Source organism: Adiantum capillus-veneris, chromosome 19 (genome assembly GCF_014529385.1).
Source record: "Adiantum capillus-veneris isolate H3 chromosome 19, ASM1452938v2, whole genome shotgun sequence".
NCBI classification, from domain to species: Eukaryota; Viridiplantae; Streptophyta; class Polypodiopsida; order Polypodiales; family Pteridaceae; genus Adiantum; species Adiantum capillus-veneris.
This window is the reverse complement of record NC_140949.1, coordinates 48,476,258-48,496,169: the sequence shown is the minus strand read 5'-3', so window position 1 is coordinate 48,496,169 and position 19,912 is coordinate 48,476,258. Positions and strand designations below refer to the sequence as shown.

General features: G+C 45.1%; 1 protein-coding gene across 2 annotated transcripts in view; it reads left to right on the top strand.

Moving 5' to 3' along the window:
• Positions 1-19,380, top strand: part of HYD1 (C-8,7 sterol isomerase) — an 89,212-nt gene extending 69,832 nt beyond the window's left edge. For both annotated transcript variants that reach the window (XM_086490606.1, XM_086490605.1), the window contains exon 5: positions 18,806-19,380. In XM_086490606.1, coding sequence (XP_086346732.1) covers positions 18,806-19,061 — 256 coding nt within the window. In that variant the 3' untranslated portion in view covers positions 19,062-19,380. The remainder of the gene's footprint in view (positions 1-18,805) is intronic.
• The last annotated feature ends 532 nt before the right edge of the window (positions 19,381-19,912 follow it).

Genomic DNA, 19,912 nt, shown 5'->3' with positions numbered 1-19,912 from the left:
TCTGTACCTCCTGTCAATGTCAATGTCCCTCCAGTAGTACAGGGCTTTATGACAGGGCAACTTGAGGATGATGCGTTTAAGACTCAGTTAGTTGCCGCGGTGAATGTCTTTTCGCAGCTGGTGCAGAATCCGAGGTTTATGGAATTCTTGCAAGCGCCACCAGTGCAACAGCAAAATAGGCAACCTACGTCGCGTACGGAGCTTGTTGAAGCTCAAGCCCAGGTACTTCATGAGGCGCAGGAGGAAAGGGAACACTCGCATGTTGCGGAGTCGGGGGCTCCAAAGCAGGTTCCTCCCGTGCTTGAACAGGTGGCTAGAACGCCTATTCCACAGGTTATGCCAGTTCAGCCCGCCACCTTTCAGAGCCAGCATGCTGTCTTGAATGGACAGAGAGCTGGATACCAGGCTATGCACTCAGTTTTTCCACCACCCACGGTACATCCTGGGTATTTCGGGGGTGGATCAGTGTTCCAAAGTATGGCTGGTTATGCGTCTGGAAGTCAGCCGTACATGCCAGGAACAGTGTTCGGGGGTATGCAAGGCATCATGCCAAACCCCATGTATGGTACTATCGGCATGCAGCAAGGTTTCCACGGCAACCAGGGCCAGTTTGGGGTGCCACAGGGTCATTTTGGCATGGCTGGTTTTTCTGGACAGCAGCCAGATATCGCACCTCTGACGCAAAATGTGAATGGCCAACACGTGCCGATCATGCCTAGTACAATGCCCATGTTGCAGACCATTCCGTATGACAACTTGGGGGCACTAGAGAAGCCGAAGGCTTACAAAGAAGGTGGTGCAGCAGTAAAGTTCAGTACCTTCAGTGGTTTCGAGGACAAGACAAAGGCACTCACTTTCCTCCAGCAGTTTGATACAGCTTATGCGGGAGGGAATTTTACAGAGGCCTCGAAGGTTAGGAAAGCTGCCACTTTCTTAAAGGACAATGCGCTTACATGGTGGACGACATTGTTAATGCAAGGACAGGCACCCGCCACTTGGGTTTACTTCAAGCAAATGTTTGCATTTGCTTGGCTATCAAATGAATTTGAAGCCGATGTCTTGACAGATTGGCACCAGCTTACGGCAGCTTCGTGCAAGAGCTTATTTCCAAGACAAGCTCAAGGCGCAGTTTATGCCACCTCAATACCTCGCACGATTGAAGGACGATTGGCGCGCTCTCAAGCAAAATGGTATGCCGGTTATGTCTTTTTCTAATCGTGTTTTGCAGCTAGGTACCCAATTATGCAAGTCGGATGATGAACGCAAAGAGGCATTCCTTTATGGATTGGACGAGTATATCAAGTATGATGTCGAGGTGCTCGATCCAATCTATCTCAACAAGGCAGTAGCGATTGCTGTCGCGCAGGAGATGAAGCACCACAAGGGGAAGCCCAAGGAGAACAAGACTTCCACAAGTACCTCTCAGACTTCTCAGAACGGTAAGAACGGTAAGAATGGTAAGAACGGTAACTCTTCTAACCAATTTTCCAACAGTCTCTCAGAAAAGAATTCTTTCAATGAACCTAAGGGTAAGGCTAACACAATTGCTAAACCTAAGCTTACTCCAGATGAAAAGGTAGCACAAGGAATTGTAGGAGGATACATCACGTCGGAAGAGTAAAGCACTTATTCTAAGGAAGGTCGTTGTTTTCATTGTCTAATTAAGGGTCACATAAAAAGAACATGTCCTAAGCTTGAATCGAATGAATCTAAAGAATCCACAGAACCCACATGCAATTAATGATAACACGAGTGTGTCCCAAGTTTCTTTTGACCCTCCCATTGATGATTCTCTCATTAAATGTTATAGTCAGATATCGGGGCACATTTGGTCATATTGTTTGACCTAGGTAGTATGCATGATGTGATCAGTCCCTCTATTGTTGAGAGAGTCCGCCTAGAGGTGAGTCAGAAATCTCCTCTCGAGGTCTTTGGCTTTGTTCCTGGTATGAACTCTCTCATCATGCAAGAGTGCCTTGGTGTGTCGTTTACAATTCAACAAGCTACTTTCCGTAGAAGATTTTTTGTCTCTCCTCTCTTAGGATGTGATATGATTTTGGGCATTCGATGGTTTCGTGATCTTAACCCTCTCATTGGTCATCCGTGGAGAAAAAGTTGTTCATTCTCCCTCTCTCATTGCTAATGTGCAGGACAAGATTGAACGGATTCAGGAGAAGGAGACTCTCTCAGTCTCTTCTTCTCCACAGCATGACATAGAGGATTTGCATGATTATGAGAAGCATGATGAATTGAATTACAATGATAAGCATGATGATTTGCATGAAGATGATGTGATTGTTCCTAAGGATGAGGAGTTAGTTGATGCTTTTTCTAGCGAAGCTAACCTCGTTGCAGATTCGATCAATCACGAAGACCTGATCTTGGCTCTCGAGCCTAGGTCTAAAGATTGGAAGAACCGATCTTGGCTCTTGAGCCTAGGTCCAAAGAACCCTCACAGGAAGTATTATGTGTTCGCATGATTAGTACGCACGCATTGTATGAGTGTTTCATTCGTGATCGTTTCCTGTATTTTAGTCAACGTCTTTATGTGATCCCTTTTATTAGACATGACATATAGTACGTTGAGCATGTTTCACTCATGAATGAGTACGGATGTATGCGGATTATTCATGAAAAGCTGAGAAGTATGCATTCAAAGACGTCACATTCCATGTCTCTTCCTTGGCATGACACAGTTATAGAAAGAGCACATGAAAGTATGCGCACCAAGCATAGGCATTTCCATTGTGAATTGCCACAATTGATTGCTTTAGATCAAAAGAATGATAAGATTCGATCTCATTGTTTGCGTGTATGTGGTGAACGGTTTAGCACTCCGTCTATTTGTTCATCTACATTGCATGCAAAGTCTTTGAGGAAGACAAGATTTTTTCCAGTCAGTTTACATGGAATGGGTATGTTCATGGTTTTGTGTTGGAAATGGTTACAGGAATTTTCAGCCATGGAGATTCTTGAAGAAGAAAGAAGCATGACTCTCGATGAAGTTGAAGCATTGAAGGAGCCACACGAGACTTTGTGTCGCTTTTGGCGCGGCCCATAGAAGCAAGCATTGCAGACTTTTATGAAGTTCAAGGACCGCACGACCCACACATCAGGTGGGCCAGCGAAGAATCCCTTCAGGATCCCGGATGCTATTGGCGATCTCCCTCGACGCCATACAGTTCGGTACCAGTACCTTACTTTGAAAAGGAGGGGATGTCACGTGACACATCCAACTCTATGTGTCCGTGGACAAGCTACATCACGACAAGGGTTCAGTCAGTTTGGTCAGTCTAGATTTAGAAGTGATTTGGCACTTTTGTGAGTCTATTTGTAGACCGTGCATGCCCAGTCACTTAGTGTAGAGGCATATCCTCTGGTTGCACACAGCATGATCATAAGCATTCCCATCAAAATCCATCAGAATCCTTCAAGGGATTTTTCCAGTGCATTTAGTCTATTTTCCCTATTTTTGACATTTTTCACTTATTTTTAAGTGACTTTTGTTGGAAAGTAGGTAGGGCAAATTGAGTAAGTTTGTATATAAGCAAACCTAGACTAGCACTATTGGGCAGAAGAGGCAACAGGAGCCAAGCTCAGCAGGCAACTTCTCAAGCAAGAGCTCGGTGGTTTCCCCCTCCAAGCAAGAAGAACCTTCCCCCATTGGCGTTTTCCTCAGCAAGTAGCCATCGCCATCAGATCCTTGCCCTAGCGTTTTGCATGAGCAACCATCGCCAGCAGAAGCTCAACAACCTAGCGTTTTTGGAGCTTCAGCACCTAGCGTTTCTGGAGATCCTTAGCTAGCGTTTTTGCATTAGATCTTCACCGATGCCAACCCCAACACCTAGCGTTTTTGGAGACCCATCACCTAGTGTTTTGACTGTTTTCAACAGAGCGGTTTTCAGCAGGGCGGTTTTCAGCAATGAAAGAGTAGCAGATTCAGCCCCAAGAAACCTCGGTTTTCAGCCTAAGACGTGCAGGTTTTCAGCGACAAAGATCATTAGAAAACAGCCCCAAAATCAGCGTTTTTGGACTTGTCGCAGATTTCAGCCCATAGCGATTTTGGGCAGCAGATAAAAGATTGCAGATTTCAGCCCTTAGGTCGGTGTCGCCATCCCCGTCGTCATTGTCGACATAGCCTAGACTTGCATCAGTCACATGGATTCAGTTTGTACCAGTTTGTGCAATCAATAGTAGACCACTCTCGCCGAGGAGAGTGGGGCCTTCGGAGGAGGGTTTTACAACGTCTCTGGTGTCGTATCTCTCTTCTCTCTCTCTCTCTCTCTCTCTCTCAGTCTCATACACTTTCACGCACAGTGTCCATTCACTTTGTTTGTGTCCATTGCACTCTCTCATTAAGAACGGAAGGCTCTCCCTTCCATAAGGACAAAAGAAACCGTGAGCACAGTTCGGAGCACTCACCTTGAACAAAGCGCAAACGTTCATTCTGTTGCACCTTACAGAGTCACTCTGCTCCTTTGTCAACAGATGCCTTGATTTTGATACTAGAGTCACTGATGTCTCTTTGAGCTTCAGGGATGTTGAAAGCTGACAGTATTCTGCTGTATGACTTTATGAAATGGAATTCCTGAATATGGTACTGATTTGTTCTTGACTTCTTTTAAGTGCAGGAACTGAAATAGACATGGTTGCAATAGGGGTTAGTCAATCGGACATCGATGAGGTCCCGATTGGATTTAGATGCGATTGCTAGCTACATTGCCGATAAATCATGGTCTAAGATCCAAATGAATGTTGAATGTCATGTGATATTCTGTGATGTCTAGTGATATCCTGTGATGTCATGTGATGTGACTGTCGATTGGTACATGTGCTACATGTGTGTTCCTAGTACGTAGGTACTAACAGTCAGTGTTTGTTAAGACGGTTTATGGCCTGTGTCTGTTTTGTAGGTGTAATCGGATGCGATTACAATGCTTTCAAGAGAGGGGTATGTCACAAAGTGATGACGTGTCTGTCCGAGCTGAAACCCTAAATTCTGAAAACCCTAACCCTAAAACCTGCAAATCCTAAAATCTGCCAAAAGCCCTAAAAAAGCAAAAACCCTAACCCTAACCTTAGGGCAGCAGGGTTGAACCCGGAAAAAGCTCTGACATGATGATGTGGCACGTACGGCGAAAATCCCGCTTTTTGCGGCGCATTGTACGACAGAACTTCCGAAAATTGCGGACAAGTGCTTTTGCGACAGTTTGCTTTTTCTCTACGCAAGTGAGAGAGAGAGAGAGAGAGAGAGAGAGAGAGAGAGAGAGAGAGAGAGAGAGAGAGAGAATTCCTCTTCTTTATTTTATTGTTAGGCTTTTGATTTGAAGCTTTTGGGGCTCTGCTTTTGGCATGCCTTGTAAATAATAAATATGTGGATTGGGCTCCCACTCTGCAGAGCATCTGGACGTAGAGTCTGATAGTGAGACCAAACCACTCTTGTACTTTGAACTGATTAATACAAAAAGAAATATCGAAAGGGGCGCCAGTCTTTGGGCCAATATCTCTAGGCACGGAATTCCGCTAGGCTAGTGCAAATATATTGTAAACTGTGAATTATTTTGAAGTGGTTATTTGGTGCTGTCACGATTGATTCTTGACTTGGAGTGTCCCAAGTCCGGTGAAGTCAAAAATTTGCTGAAACTGTTGAATCTCATTCCGTCACGTGACACATCCTAACCCTATGTGTCCGTGGACAAGCTACACCACAGCAGGGTTCAGTCAGTTCAGTCAAATCTAGATTAGCAGTGATCTGGCACTTTTGTGAGTCTATTCGTAAACCGTGCATGCCCAGTCACTTAGCATAGATACATATCCTCCTGTTGCACACAACATGATCATCGGAATTTCCATCAGAATCCATTAGCATCAGTTAGGGGAATTTTCCAGTGCATTTAGCCTATTTTCCTATTTTGGGTTATTTTCACTTATTATTTTTAAGCGACCTTCCAACAAAAGTAGGTAGGGCAATTTTGCTAAGTTAATATATAAGCAAACCCAAGTTAGTACTTTCTGGCAGAAGAGGCAGCAGGAGCTTCCCGTTCAACAGGCAACTTCTCAGCAGTATCCCCCAGCACCCCAAACGTTGTTGGATTCCATCCTCGCCGGGCCAGCCCCCATCATTAGCGTTTCCTCTCTTGCCGTCATCGCCATCAACCACAGTACCCCAGCGCTAGCAGATTCTTGTAGATCAGCCCCATCGTCGGAGTTTTCCCGCGACAGAATCACCTCAGCTTTAGCGTTTTTGACAATCAGCATCAGCCCAAAACCCTAGCGTTTTTGGAATCTCAGATCCTCAGCATATCAGCGTTTTGCTCAGCTTTAGGACCCCTCTTTCCTAGCGTTTTTTCAGCCAACCATCAACGCTCCAAGACCTGCAACAACTGCAGAGGGTTTTCAGCCCTTGAAAAGACTAGAAAAGCCTCAGCATTGTAGCGTTTTTCTCAGCTTGAAGACCTCAGTATGACTGTGTTTTTCAGCAGGTATGAACAAGCATGAAAACGCAGCGTGACAGGTATATAACCTCAGCGTTTTTGCCATCAGCCTGATCCCCGACTACTCCACCATTTCAGCCATGAAAACAGCCATAAAACAATCAATTTCAGCCACGAAGACAACCCCGAACTCAGCCTAGAAGATCACAGATTTCAGCCTTAGTCGTCGTCATCACCGTCGTCGTCATTGGCATAGTCCCATTGCATCAGTTCATTGCATACGCATTGTACACCTTTGTGCAATCAAAGTAGACCACTCTCATCGACGAGAGTGGGGCCTTCGGAGGAGGGTTTTACAACCTCTCGGGTGTCGTATCTCTTCTCTCTCCTTCTCTCAGTCTCATTCACTTGCACGCACAATATCCACTCACTTTGTTCGTGATCATAGGACTCTATATAAGACGGAAAGCTCTCTCTTTCCCTAAGAACTAAAAGGAACCTTGAGCAATAAAGATCACTAATCTTGAGAAAATACAACATTCATTCCGTTGCACCTTACACATCCAAGGGGTCCTCCTCCTTGTATCTCACACACACACACACACACACACATCCATATGTGTGTGCGTGTGTGTGATGTCGAGTCCTCACCCATGCTGTCAGGCATCTCTCGAGTGTGCAAGATGTACTGATAGGGATTGCAAAGATCTGAACCAAGCAAGTCCCAATACTCCAAAAAGAAGGTGGGAGTCAAACCATCCTCCCTTGGACGTCCACCTCGGGGGAGTGCTTTGACGGCCTCATGGAGCTCCTCTAGGTGGAGAGGAAGCTCTAGTCTCTGACGCATCTTCTCAGTAACAAGGCTATGCATCTGCACCCAAACCTGCTCTCTGCATGCCTCCTGAAGCTCTGAGTTAGGCTCAACTGACAACAAATCACGGTAGAAATCAGTAGTAGCTTCCAGCTTGGTCCACTGAGATGCCTGTCGGTGGAAGGCAAACTCACGACGTCTCTCGTCAATGCTAGTCAGCTCCTGTCGAGCTTGCTGAATTTGTTCCTCCAACCAAGGATTGTCTGGGTGTTGCAAGGAAACAATGCCTCGTCAAAGACGCTTCAGGCTTCTCCTCCTTTCTGGTAGAAGTAGCAACTGCACGCATATGCTCAAGCTCTGAAGCAGTTGACCGATCGGGTCTCCTCAATTGGCTGACACTGTTGTGGGCATGGCGGGGCCCCACCGTCTCAAAGAACTCCCCAGTAACTGTGTCATCCACCTAGGTCCACTAAGATATCTATCGATAGAAGACAAACTCATGACGTCGCTCCTCAATGCTAGTCAGCTCGTTTCGAACTAGCTGCATCTGCTCCTCCAACCAAGGATTGTTTGGGTGGTGCTCTTGCATCCTCTGCAAGGCACAATACCCCGTTGGAGACGCTTCTCCTCCTCCGTGGCTGCATCCAAGCGAGCTGTAGACTCATGGAGGAAGAAACGGCTAAGTTCAGCAAGTCCAGAGGCCACTCTACCAGTAGGGGTGTCGTGAGTGTTCGAACTCTCAGTCCAAAGTGCCACCACCTGCTCTGTGAGCTCTAGATCCAGCAAGACAATCTCAGGCATGCGCATCATTGTACTCCCACTTCTTTGTCTGTTTGTCACGGTGAGAATCAGTGGCGCATGATCAAAAAATGTTGTCGTTGCCAGAATGCAAACAGATCCACCAATGTCACAGATGTGGTCACTGACGTAGAAGCGTCTATCCGAGACAAATTCACTCCTACTCTGCGGTCTGAGCGAGAGAAAGACAAGCTGTCTGGGGGCCACATTAAGCCTGTATCCTGTCAGACATCAGAAACCCTCAAGGTCATACATAGACGCTCCCAAGCTGCCAACTCAGCCCTGTGCTTTGTGCCGTATTTTCCATTTTACCAGGGTCGTGGGGGTTGGTGGACAGCTGGCAGGACCTGGTCCTTTTGTCCTATATAGCGAGGGCAGGAGCAGCAAGGGAGTTCAATTGTGCACAGGCTCAAGGGATTGCCATGCAGCCCCAACGTTTTTCCTCATCATGAGCAGGGCAGCACGCCGCCGTTGATGGGCAATAGGAAATCAGCCTTGGGTTTTTCCTTCCCAAGGCATATGCATGGAGGTGCTATGATCATGCAGATGTAGACCTCCTCCATCTTGGTGCAGGCATACGAGAGGAGCACATCCGTGTTCGTCAAGGGGCAGCCACACCATAGGGCAGCCCCGATCTGGTTTCTTCTTCCTTCAGATCAGCCTTTTTCCCAAGAGGAGATCCTGCCAGAGTCTCGCTTCCATAGGAGGCTAGGGCAGCCCATGATGAGACCATGAGAGTGGTCTTGTGTGTAGGAGCAGTTTGCAGTGTCAGTAGCAGTTGTTATCATATACATGTGGTAGTGATGTGTGTGAATACACTAGGACCGTCGAGGCATTTTTTTCCCCTTTAGGAGGTTTTTTCCCCGTGCATTGTATATATGCCCATCACTCTAGGGCTATCTATCTTTCCATTGCACACCAAGTAACACACTCTCTATTGTGTGCCTTGAGCTTCCTTCGTCTTCTCCAAGCTGTGTGTGTTTCTCTGTAACCCTAATTCCAACAATTGCTATCAGAGCAGGTTACGTCCTCTCGGGCTTAGTCGCCAGCTGCTCCAGCACACGCCTGTCCACTTTCTCCGATTACAGTGAGGTTTTGGCGAGCGTTCGCAGGTCGACAAATATTTTGGGAGGGCTCGTAGAGCTTAGTCTGCTCAGATTTCTGATTCGGGCTCATTTCAGCCTCCGTTTCCACTACAGGCAGGTTTGCACAAGCAATTTTGTCATTTTGTGTAGAATTTCTGTCAGTGCCGTTTTTTGCATAACAGGTGTCTTACAGTCTTCTACGGTTTGTGCTATATAGCACGTGTTGTTCCCCCTCCGTGTCTCCTATTTTCGGACAGTTTTCACATCATGTGCAACATTTACCATGGCTGACAACACACAGTTGTCTTCAAGATGTTTGCTGCTGAGGACAGGTTGGATGGAGACAATTACCCTATGTGGGCTTATATGATGCAACATGTTCTTGTGTCAAAGGGCGTCTAGAATATTGCGCAGGGCATTGATGTACATCGTCGTTTGAGGATGTAGGCGATGTTGAGGATGTTGCAGGTCTTGCTGCAAGGATTGCTGCTATTAGCTCGCTGGGATGTAAAGGATGCGCAGACTCATGCATTGATTGCATTGTCTATGAAGCGCACCATTGTTCCTCACATCCGTTCAACAAAATCTACGAAACAGGCTTGGGATATTTTGGTTGGTCTTTATGCAAGTCGCAATGAGGCTAAAATTGCTTTGTTGCGTAAAGAGTTGGAGTCAAAAATTATGCATGAGGAAGATGATATGGACACTTTGCTTGCTAGTGTCAAGGATATCAATGAGCAACTTATTTCTGCAGGTTAAGTCATTTCAGACAGTTTCCTTGTGCAGATTGTTCTTGATGCCTTACCAGATTCTTACCAGACTTTTGCTAGTACTTGGAGACTTATGATCCAAGGAAATGCAGAAGTTGTCAAGTTTGATGCATTATGTACATTGCTATTGCAAGAGTCACTTTCTAGAAAAAACAAGACTAAACAGCGTGCAGTTGAACAGGCTTTTATTGCTTCTCAAAGAAAGGGTGGACCACAACAGCCATTTCTTATGGTTTTGCTGCGAGTGGCAAAACTTTTGTTCCCAATGCTTCTGCTGACAGCACATCGTCTGGCAATTTTGGTGATAAGGGCAAAAAGACGATGCGTTGCCATTATTGTAAAGCTAATGATCACTTGATCAAGCAGTGTCCTAAGCTAAAGGCCAAAGAGGCTAAGAAGAAAGAGGGTGGTTCCACTGCAAATGTTGGTTCCACTGCAAATGCAACCATTGTTGAGTCTTCTGTAAAAGGAGACTGTATGTTAGGTGCAGCGGAATGATTGTTTGCGCTTTGCTCAAGATGAGTGCTCCGAACTGTGCTCAAGGTTCCTTTTAGTCCTTATGGAAGGGAGAGCCTTCCGTTCTTAATGGAAAGTGCTATGATCACAAACAAAGTGAATGGACACTTTGAGTGCGAGTGTATGAGACTGAGAGATAGAGAGATACGACACCAGAGACGTTGTAAAACCCTCCTCCGAAGGCCCCACTCTCGTCGGCGAGAGTGGTCTACTATTGATCGCACAAAGTGGTACAATGACGATTAAATGGATTGATGCAACCTGGGACTATGTCGATGACAACAATGGAGATGACGACGATGACTTTAGGGTTGAAATTTGTGGTCTTCTATCTGCTGAATTTCGGGATTGTTTCAGTGGCTGAAAATGACTGTTTTGGCTGCGTTTTTGAGGGCTGAAAATGGGGTGTATCTGCAACCAACTAGGGCTGAATTGTCTGTTGTGTTTGATTGCTGAAAACGCTGTTGCATCTGATGCGAAATGGGCTGAAAACCAGAAACGCTGGACTGTGCTGTAGCGTTAGTAAAACGTTGGGGATTTAGGAATGCTGGCGATGATGGGAAGCTGAAAACACTAGGGATCTGGTAATGATGGAAGTGCTAGCGATTGTGAAAACGCTAGGGCCGATTGTATCTGTGGCGGTGAAGCCAATCTGGCAAACGCTAGACTTGGGGAGGGAAGTCGCCAAGGCTCGCTGGTGCTGAGGGTACTGCGGGTTCTTGTTGAGAAGATGCCTGTTGAGCATGTGCTCCTGCTGCCTCTTCTGCCAGAAAGTGCTAACTTGGGTTTGCTTATATATTAACTTAGCAAAATTGCCCTACCTACTTTTGTTGGAAAGTCACTTAAAAAAAAAGAAAACCAAAAATAGGGAAAATAGGCTAAATGCACTGGAAAATTCCCCTGATTGAATCTGATGGATTCCGAAGGGAATACTGATGATCATGCTGTGCGCAACTGGAGGATATGCATCTACACTCAGTGATTGGGCATGCACGGTCTACGAATAGACTCACAAAAGTGTCAGATCACTGCTAAGCTAGACTTGACTGGACTGATTGAACCCTGCTGTTGTGTAGCTTGTCCACGGACACATAGGGTTGGGATGTATCACGTGACATCCCCTTCTTTTCAAAGTTAGGTACTGGTACCGAACTGTATGGCGTCGAGGGAGATCGCTAATAGTATCCGAAATCCTAAAAGGGACTCTTCGTCGGCCCACTCTTATGTGTGGGTCGTGCGGTACTTGAACTTCATAAATGTTTGCAACGCTTGCTTCTTTGGGCCGCGTCGAAAGCGACCCAAAGTCTTCTGTGGCTCCCTCGATACTTCAACTTCGTCTTTAGTGATGCTTCCTTCTTCAAGAATGTCTCTGGCTGAAAATTCCTGAAACCATTTCCAATACAAAAACATGAAAATACCTATTCTATGTAAAGTGAGTGGAAAAAATCTTGTCTTCTCTAAAGATTGTGCATGCAATGTAGATGAACCAAGAGACGGAGTGACAACCCGTTCACCACATACACACAAACAATGAGATCGAATCTTTCTCTTATGATCTAGAGCAATCAACTTTGGCAATTCACAACGGAAATGCCCATGCTTCGTGCTCATACTTTCATGTGCTCGTTTGGAAATTGTGTCATGCCAAGGAAGAGACATGGAATGTTACTTTCTTACATACATACTTTTCAGCTTTTCATGAAAAATCCGCATACATTCATGGTCATTCATGAGAGAAACGTGCTCAACATACAATATGTCATGCCTAGAAAAAGGGATCACATAACAATGTTGACTAAAATACAGGAAACCGTCACAAATGAAACACTCGAACAATGCGTGCGTATCAATCATGCGAACACATAATACTTCCTATGAGGGCTCTTTGGACCTAAGCTCGAGAGCCAAGATCGGTTCTTCTGAATCTATCGAATCTTCTTGTGGGGGTTCTTTGGACCTCGACTCGAAAGTCAAGATCGATTCTTCGTGATTGATCGAATCTACAACGAGGTTAGCGTCGCTAGAAAAAGCATCCACTAACACATCATCCTTGTGAACAATCACATCATCTTCATGCAACTCATCATGCTTGTGAGAAATCACATCTTGATCATGCAAATCATCATGCTCGTGAGAAATCACATCTTGATCATGCAAATCATCATGCTTTTCATTGTCATCCAAATCATTATGCAAGTCATTGGTATCCAAATTATCATGCTTATCATTGTCATTCAAATCATCATCATGCAAATCATTGTCAATCAAATCATCATCATGCTTCACACAATCATGCTAATCCTGTGTGTCATGCTTGGGAGAAGAAGAGATTGAGAGAGTCTCCTTTCCCCAAATCTCTTGCATCTGTGCCTGAACTTGAGAATAGAGTTGCCAAAACTCTTTGTTTTGTCGGTCGCTCTGTCTTGTATTGCTTTTCTTTCTGCTTTGTTTTCTGCGTGTTCTAACTTTCTTTCCATAAACAACTTCTTCAACTCCTCCATAGGAGTTAGTGCAATCTTTGTCGTAGATGGGGAAGGGTCGGAAAAACCTCTTGGTGGGGAAAATTCTTCTTCGCCTCTCTCATGCTGATCACCTCCAAGCAAAGTATCCATTCCGCTTCGAGTGATGATCATTCTGAAGTCGTGGGTTCTTGTGGGTTCTTAAGTTCACGAGGAACTTGGATTCTTGGGGTTCTTGAGGGTCTTGAGGTTCTTGAGGTTTTCTTTTGCTTGCAATCTATGTTGGAGAAGGATCTTCTCTTCACCCGAGTTCTACTCTTTTCCGCGGGCGCACCCCTTGGCGGCCTTGCGCTCACACCAAGGTTGCTTTTTCCCACCTCACGTCGATTGGCCGGTCGCTAAGTGCACGGTCCGCTCTCAATGAGTGAAAAGAGACACAAGGGGAGGCTGGACAAGCCTTTCTTTCCTCGGATTCCTGTCACTCTTCAAAAACACGATTAGGAATCGACACGCCCAAGCGAACTTGGGTTCGTGCGACCTCAAGAAGCAAAAAAAATTTCTTGTGGTTCTTGTGGTTCTTTCCTTGAGTGATACAGAACACTGCCAAAGCTCTGATACCAATGTTAGGTGCAGCGGAATGATTGTTTGCGCTTTGCTCAAGATGAGTGCTCCGAATTGTGCTCAAGGTTCCTTTTAGTTCTTATGGAAGGGAGAGCCTCCTGTTCTTAATGGAAAGTGCTATGATCACAAACAATGTGAATGGACACTGTGCGTGCGAGTGTATGAGACTGAGAGATAGAGAGAGAAGAGAGATACGACACCAGAGACGTTGTAAAACCCTCCTCCGAAGGTCCCACTCTCGTCGGCGAGAGTGGTCTACTATTGATTGCACAAAGTGGTACAATGACGATGCAATGGATTGATGCAACCTGGGACTATGCCGATGACGACAATGGAGATGACGACGACGACTTTAGGGCTGAAATGTGTGGTCTTCTATCTGCTGAATTTTGGGACTGTTTCGGTGGCTGAAAATGACTCTTTTGGCTGCGTTTTTGGGGGCTGAAAATGGGGTGTATCTGCAACCAACTAGGGCTGAATTGTCTGCTGTTTTTGACTGCTGAAAACGCTGCTGTATCTGATGCGAAATGGGCTGAAAACCAAAAACACTGGACTCTGCTGTAGCATTAGTAAAACGCTGGGGATTTAGGGATGCTGGCGATGATGGGAAGCTGAAAACGCCAGGGATCTGGTAATGATGGAAGTGCTAGCGATTGTGAAAACGCTAGAGCTAATTGTATCTGTGGCGGTGAAGCCAATCTGGAAAACGCTAGACTTGGGGAGGGAAGTCGCCAAGGCTCGCGGCTGCTGAGGTGACTGTGGGTTCTTGCTGAGAAGATGCCTGTTGAGCATGTGCTCCTGTTGCCTCTTCTGCCAGAAAGTGCTAACTTGGGTTTGCTTATATATTAACTTAGCAAAATTGCCCTACCTACTTTTGTTGGAGAGTCAGTTAAAAATAATAAGTGAAAATAACCAAAAATAGGGAAAATAGGTTAAATGCATTGGAAAATTCCCCTGACTGAATCTGATGGATTCTGAAGGGAATACTGATGATCATGTTGTGTGCAACCGAAGGATATGCATCTTCACTCAGTGATTGGGCATGCACGGTCTACGAATAGACTCACAAAAGTGTCAGATCACTGCTAATCTAGACTTGACTGGACTGATTGAACCCTGCTGCGGTGTAGCTTGTCCACGGACACATAGGGTTGGGATCTGTCACGTAACATCCCCTCCTTTTCAAAGTTGGGTACTGGTACCGAACTGTATGGCGTCGAGGGAGATCGCCAATAGCATCCGAAATCCTGGAAAGGGACTCTTCGTCGGGCCCGCTCTTAGGTCTGGGTCGTGCGGTACTTGAATTTCATAAAGGTCTGCAACGCTTGCTTCTTTGGGCCGCGCCGAAAGTGACACAAAGTCTGTATTTGCACATGCTAGACTTGGACTTGTAGTCAAATTTGTGGATGACAGATGTACAGCTCATGGTCTCAGTTTTGGTGATGAAATCGTTGTATCTTAGCTTTTGTGGCGTGGGTTGTATAAACTCACTTTGTATGACAAGTGTGGACAAAATTTTGTAAACGCAGTTGCAGATTCAAGGGCTATTTTAGATGCAAAAATTTGGCATGCACGTTTTGGTCATCTGAATTTTGCCAGTTTGCTGCGTTTGCAGAAATCTGATATGGTTGCTTTTTTGCCACCTCTTGAAGCACATGTCAACATGTTTGTGAAGGCTGTATTTTGGGTAAGATGCAGTGTTCGAAGTTTCCAAAGGATGGTTCAATTAGGGCCATATGCAGCTTGCAGCTTGTGTATAGTGATGTTTGTGGGCCCATGCAAACTCCGTCCTTGGGCAATTACTTGTACTTTGTGACTTTCATTGATGGTTACTCAAGGCATACATTGGTATTTCCGCTTAAAGTGGAGTCCGAAGTTTTTATGGCTTCAAATAATTTTTGGCGATGGCTGAAAATGTCTCGAAATGTACTATGCGCACCCTCCGTTCTGATCGAGGGGGGGAGTATATGTCTCATGAATTTAATGCATTTCTGGCTAGTCATGGGATAAAACACCAATATATAATGCCTTATATGTCTCAGTAAAATGGTGTTGCTGAGAGGAAAAAAAGGTCACTTACGAAAATGGCACGATGTATGGTCAAAAGTCAAGCTTATAGCGCATTCATTTTGGCTTGAGGCCATCATGTGTGCCACTTATGTACTAAACAGGTGTCCTACAAAAGCTTTGTATTTGTAGTCTATTACTCCATATGAAGCATGGGATGATAGAAAGCCTTCTATTGAGCACATGCTTATTTTTGGTTGTTTGGCATATGCTTTGGTGCCACAAACACAACACAAAAAATTGGATGATAAGGCTGTCAAATGTATTTTTGTTGGTTATAGTGCTGAAAGCAAAGGTTACCGGTTGTGTCATCCCCAAACAAAGCGTATTCTGGTTTCATGGGATGTATTGTTTGTGGAAGATTTTGTTCAGTCCTTGCTGTCATGTACTAGAGACAGTAATGTAAGCTCACAGGACATTTATCACACTTTGTTGCCTCTTTTCAATGGTGGAAATACGAATGTAAATTCCAATGAGGCAAATGTACAGCCTATGGGGGTTTCAAAAAATGTTACAGATCAGCCTATTACTGATGCAGATGTACATGATGTACTTGATGAGGAAAGGGCTGAAAATGAGCAGGCTAGAGTTATGCCAAAATGGCTGGTGCATACATTGCGTGATAGTAAATTGGATGCACCTTTGTCTAGTCGTACTCGTTCAAGCTCTCGCCATGTATCTTATGCATCAGATTGTTATTCTTTGGCTGTGTCTAGCTTACATGATGTTGAGGAACCTGTGTCTTTTTATGAAGCACAGAATTCTAAAAATTGGATGGTTTTCATGTAATCAGAATATGATGCACTTATAGAAAATGATACATGGACCTTATGTGATTTGCCTCTTGGCAAAAAGGCCATTGGTACGAAATGGGTTTACAAGTTGAAACGCAAGCCGGATGGTGAGATCGATCGCCATATGGCTCGACTTGTTGCAAAGGGTTATGCACAACAAAAAGGCATAGATTATGAAGAGACTTTTGCTCCCACTTGTCGTATGACTACTGTGCGTTTTCTATGTGCATTGGCAGCTCATTTTGGTTGGGATGTACATCAATCAGACAATGTTACTGCTTTCTTGAATTGTGACATATTTGAGGAAGTTTATGTAACGCAGCCTCGCGGTTTTATCAAGAAAGGACAAGAGGACAAAATGTGCAGATGTAAGAAGGCTTTGTACGGGTTAAAGCAATCTCTTCGTGCTTGGTATGAGAAAGCTGACAGTCATTTGGTCAAAAAAGGCTTTCGTAACAGTCCAACGGAAAGCACATTGTATGTAAAGCGTGAGGGTGATGTACTTCTCATTGTGGTTTTTTATGTCGATGATTTGCTGATCACTGGACCAAATAAGAGACATATTGCTGAATTTATGGCCTATGTAATATCTTGACACATGCTCTGCACCCTCCTCATGCCTTGTAGCTGAATGCATTGAACCTCCTCAAACAAGCCTGAAAACTGAAGCAGTCGTTGACAGTGCAGGTTGGACCCTCCTCATGCCTCGTAGCTGAATGCTTTGAACCTCCTCAAACAAGCCTAAAAATTGAAGCAGTCGTTGACAGTGCAGGTTGGACCCTCTGCCATTGGACCCCAAGAAACATGAGGCCTACTACTAATCAGGTGGCCTCTTTGAGTGCTAACCATGGGGTTCCAAACAAGAGGCTGCCTCAAGCGCTCCTCCGTGCAAGTGGGCTGATGCTGCTCCAGGTCACTTCTCAGCTGCTCCCAAAGACCTAAGCAGGCTCGCAGCAAATCGGTCCTCCAATCTCCTGCTCAGACCAACTCTGCGCATCTCTGTAAAATTCCACCTGATGGACGGGCTCCAAGGGCTACCTGCATGAGGGACTCGAGGTCGAAGCCGGTGAAGCAACAACTCCTTCTAGTTCTCCTCCCTCGGAAGCAGTCCTCTGACCACAAACTGCCCAAGGAGGGCTCTGCTCTGCTGTGCTGGGTCAATGATCCCCTGCCCCCCCTGAGAACATGGTAAGGTGATGACCTGACAGGCCACTTTGGCTTGGGCTAACTGGGTGTTGCGCCTTGACCACAGAAAGTTCCTGATCAGCCTCTCTAGTTGGCTGATACATAAGCTCGAGAAGATCCAGCAAGACATGATGTACCACATAGTAGACAACAACACCTGGTTGGCCACTACAACTCTACTTGCCAAAGAGATCCGTGCCGAAATCCAGTGAAGCAGTTTCCTCCTAATGGACAGGAGGAGGGGAGCAGTCTATGCCACATCATCACTGTGTGACATCATGTATGAGGGCATTGCAGGTGTTCTAGATCCGAGTCAAGGTGTTCACCAAATCATGAGCCACTTCTCGTCTTCATCGCATCTTTCGCCGCCACCTTTGACATTTAACAACTTTGAGATTTGTGGATCTACTCCCAATCTCAGGGTATGGAACCCTTTGGGATGATCTGGCTCTATTTTCATAGAGCGCTTTTCTCATGCGAATGCACTTGCCTTTCTCTGCTTCTACTCCCTCGTGCGAAGGGAGAACACCTATAAACAAACACTCATAGACCAAACAATCTAAACATGAAAAGCATAAGAGAATTTTGTATAGAGAACGTTCCCTTCCAATCGTACACACTAGAATGGCATGCTCTCGGGTTCCTTCTTGTAAACCATCTGCCATCAACCATCTTTCCCTCTCCTCTCACTATATTCAGCGTACTCCACCTACTATTGTTGGCAAAAAAAGCAGTTGAGCTGTTTTCTCCGGTTCTTGTGCTTGTAAAAGAGATTCTTCGCATAATAAAGATTCTCTATTGTTGGGGGGGGGGGGGGGGGGGGGAGGGGGGAAGGGGGGAGAGAGAAGCCCATCTTCTGGTCCCCAACACAGTGTTGATCTTCTCCCTTTTCTCTCTCTGTCAAGTTCTATTTATTTTCAGCTTATTAGTTGCTCATGTGCACTCCCGTTTGTGACACCCTCGGAACCATGTTGAGGTACTCATCATTGAACCATTTATCCATCTCTTACACCTCTTTTTGCGCAGCTTATCAATCGTTTCATGTCATAGGTTAGATTCACCTATGTGACGAAGGGAGGTTTGTTAGGTCTATATTTGTGAGAGTGAGAGTTCTGTAGTCGTGCATATCTTGTATTAGCCTAGTGCTATCATGTATTAGAAGTTGTGCGTCTTCTGTAAAATCTTCTGTAATATCAAAGGGTACAAGCCCTATTTTGAGAGAGAGAGAGAGAGAGATTTTTCCTTGCTTGGAAATCTGCAAGCAGGTATGCAATTGCCACACGGAAGGCATACAGGGATCCTCTCCAGCTGGCAGTTTGCTTGGGCCAGCTCTATGGTTGTATTGTCTATTTTGTCACTACCGTGTTGGATGGCGTAGAGTATGCAGCTGGACCATTTTACTATTGGTTTTACTATATATTCATGAACAACATATGGGTAGTTATTCCTTCCCTGATTGCCTTGAGATCCTGGAGGAGAATAGTACATCAGTTTGAAAACAAGAAAGGCAAGAGCAAGTAGTTGCTGAAGTTCAAGCCAACTTTGGTGCAGCTTCGAAGGTTATCCTATTATTTTCTTGAACATTTCCTTTTTCAAATTGAGTATTCTTTCAGGTGTATCAATTTTGCGACTATGGGGGCATTATGGAAATTGAACTTATGAGATGGAATTTTGACCTTGGCTGCCATTGATTTTTTCAAGCTATTTGGATTTCTGTACTTAGGAAGAAATGTCTGGCTTCCACTTTGATTTAAGTGGGGTCCATTGTCGGAAAGCAGATGTAAAATAAGTTTGTTGGCCCTGCCTTCTTTTATGTATGCCATGGGGCAGTGCGAAGCAATCTCTCTCTCTCTCTCTCTCTCTCTCTCTCTCTCCCCAAAAGGCAATGCCATCATCTACCACAGACGTGTTGTTGGAGGGACTTGTGGCACTCGACCAACCATGTGAAAATTGAATCCTTGTGAGCAGAAGAGGTTCTTATTCACAAGCGGCCTCGTCTTGCTTTAGGAGCTGTGTGTGTCTTTCAGGTTTTGCAATATTCAGCTTAGTTGTCAACAGTTTCCTCTTGGAGCATCTCTCATTCAATATCTGTTGCAATCTTTTTAAGTGTGCCCGGGCCATGAATAATTCAAGATCCTGGTTTACTTGCAATATTGATTACACTTCTTGTAAAATTACAGGGTATTGTTTCTTACCTTGGCTAGTTTTTGGCACGCTAGTTAAATACACCAAGGTTGACAGCCACATATTGCCCCATTTTGCTTTGCATGCCTCGATCTACACACAAAACATCAAATTGCACACGATTGCTTTTTTTTTCAATGTCACATGGCAGTCCATGAAAATTTGGTGTCTCTTTGGCCTTGCAATTG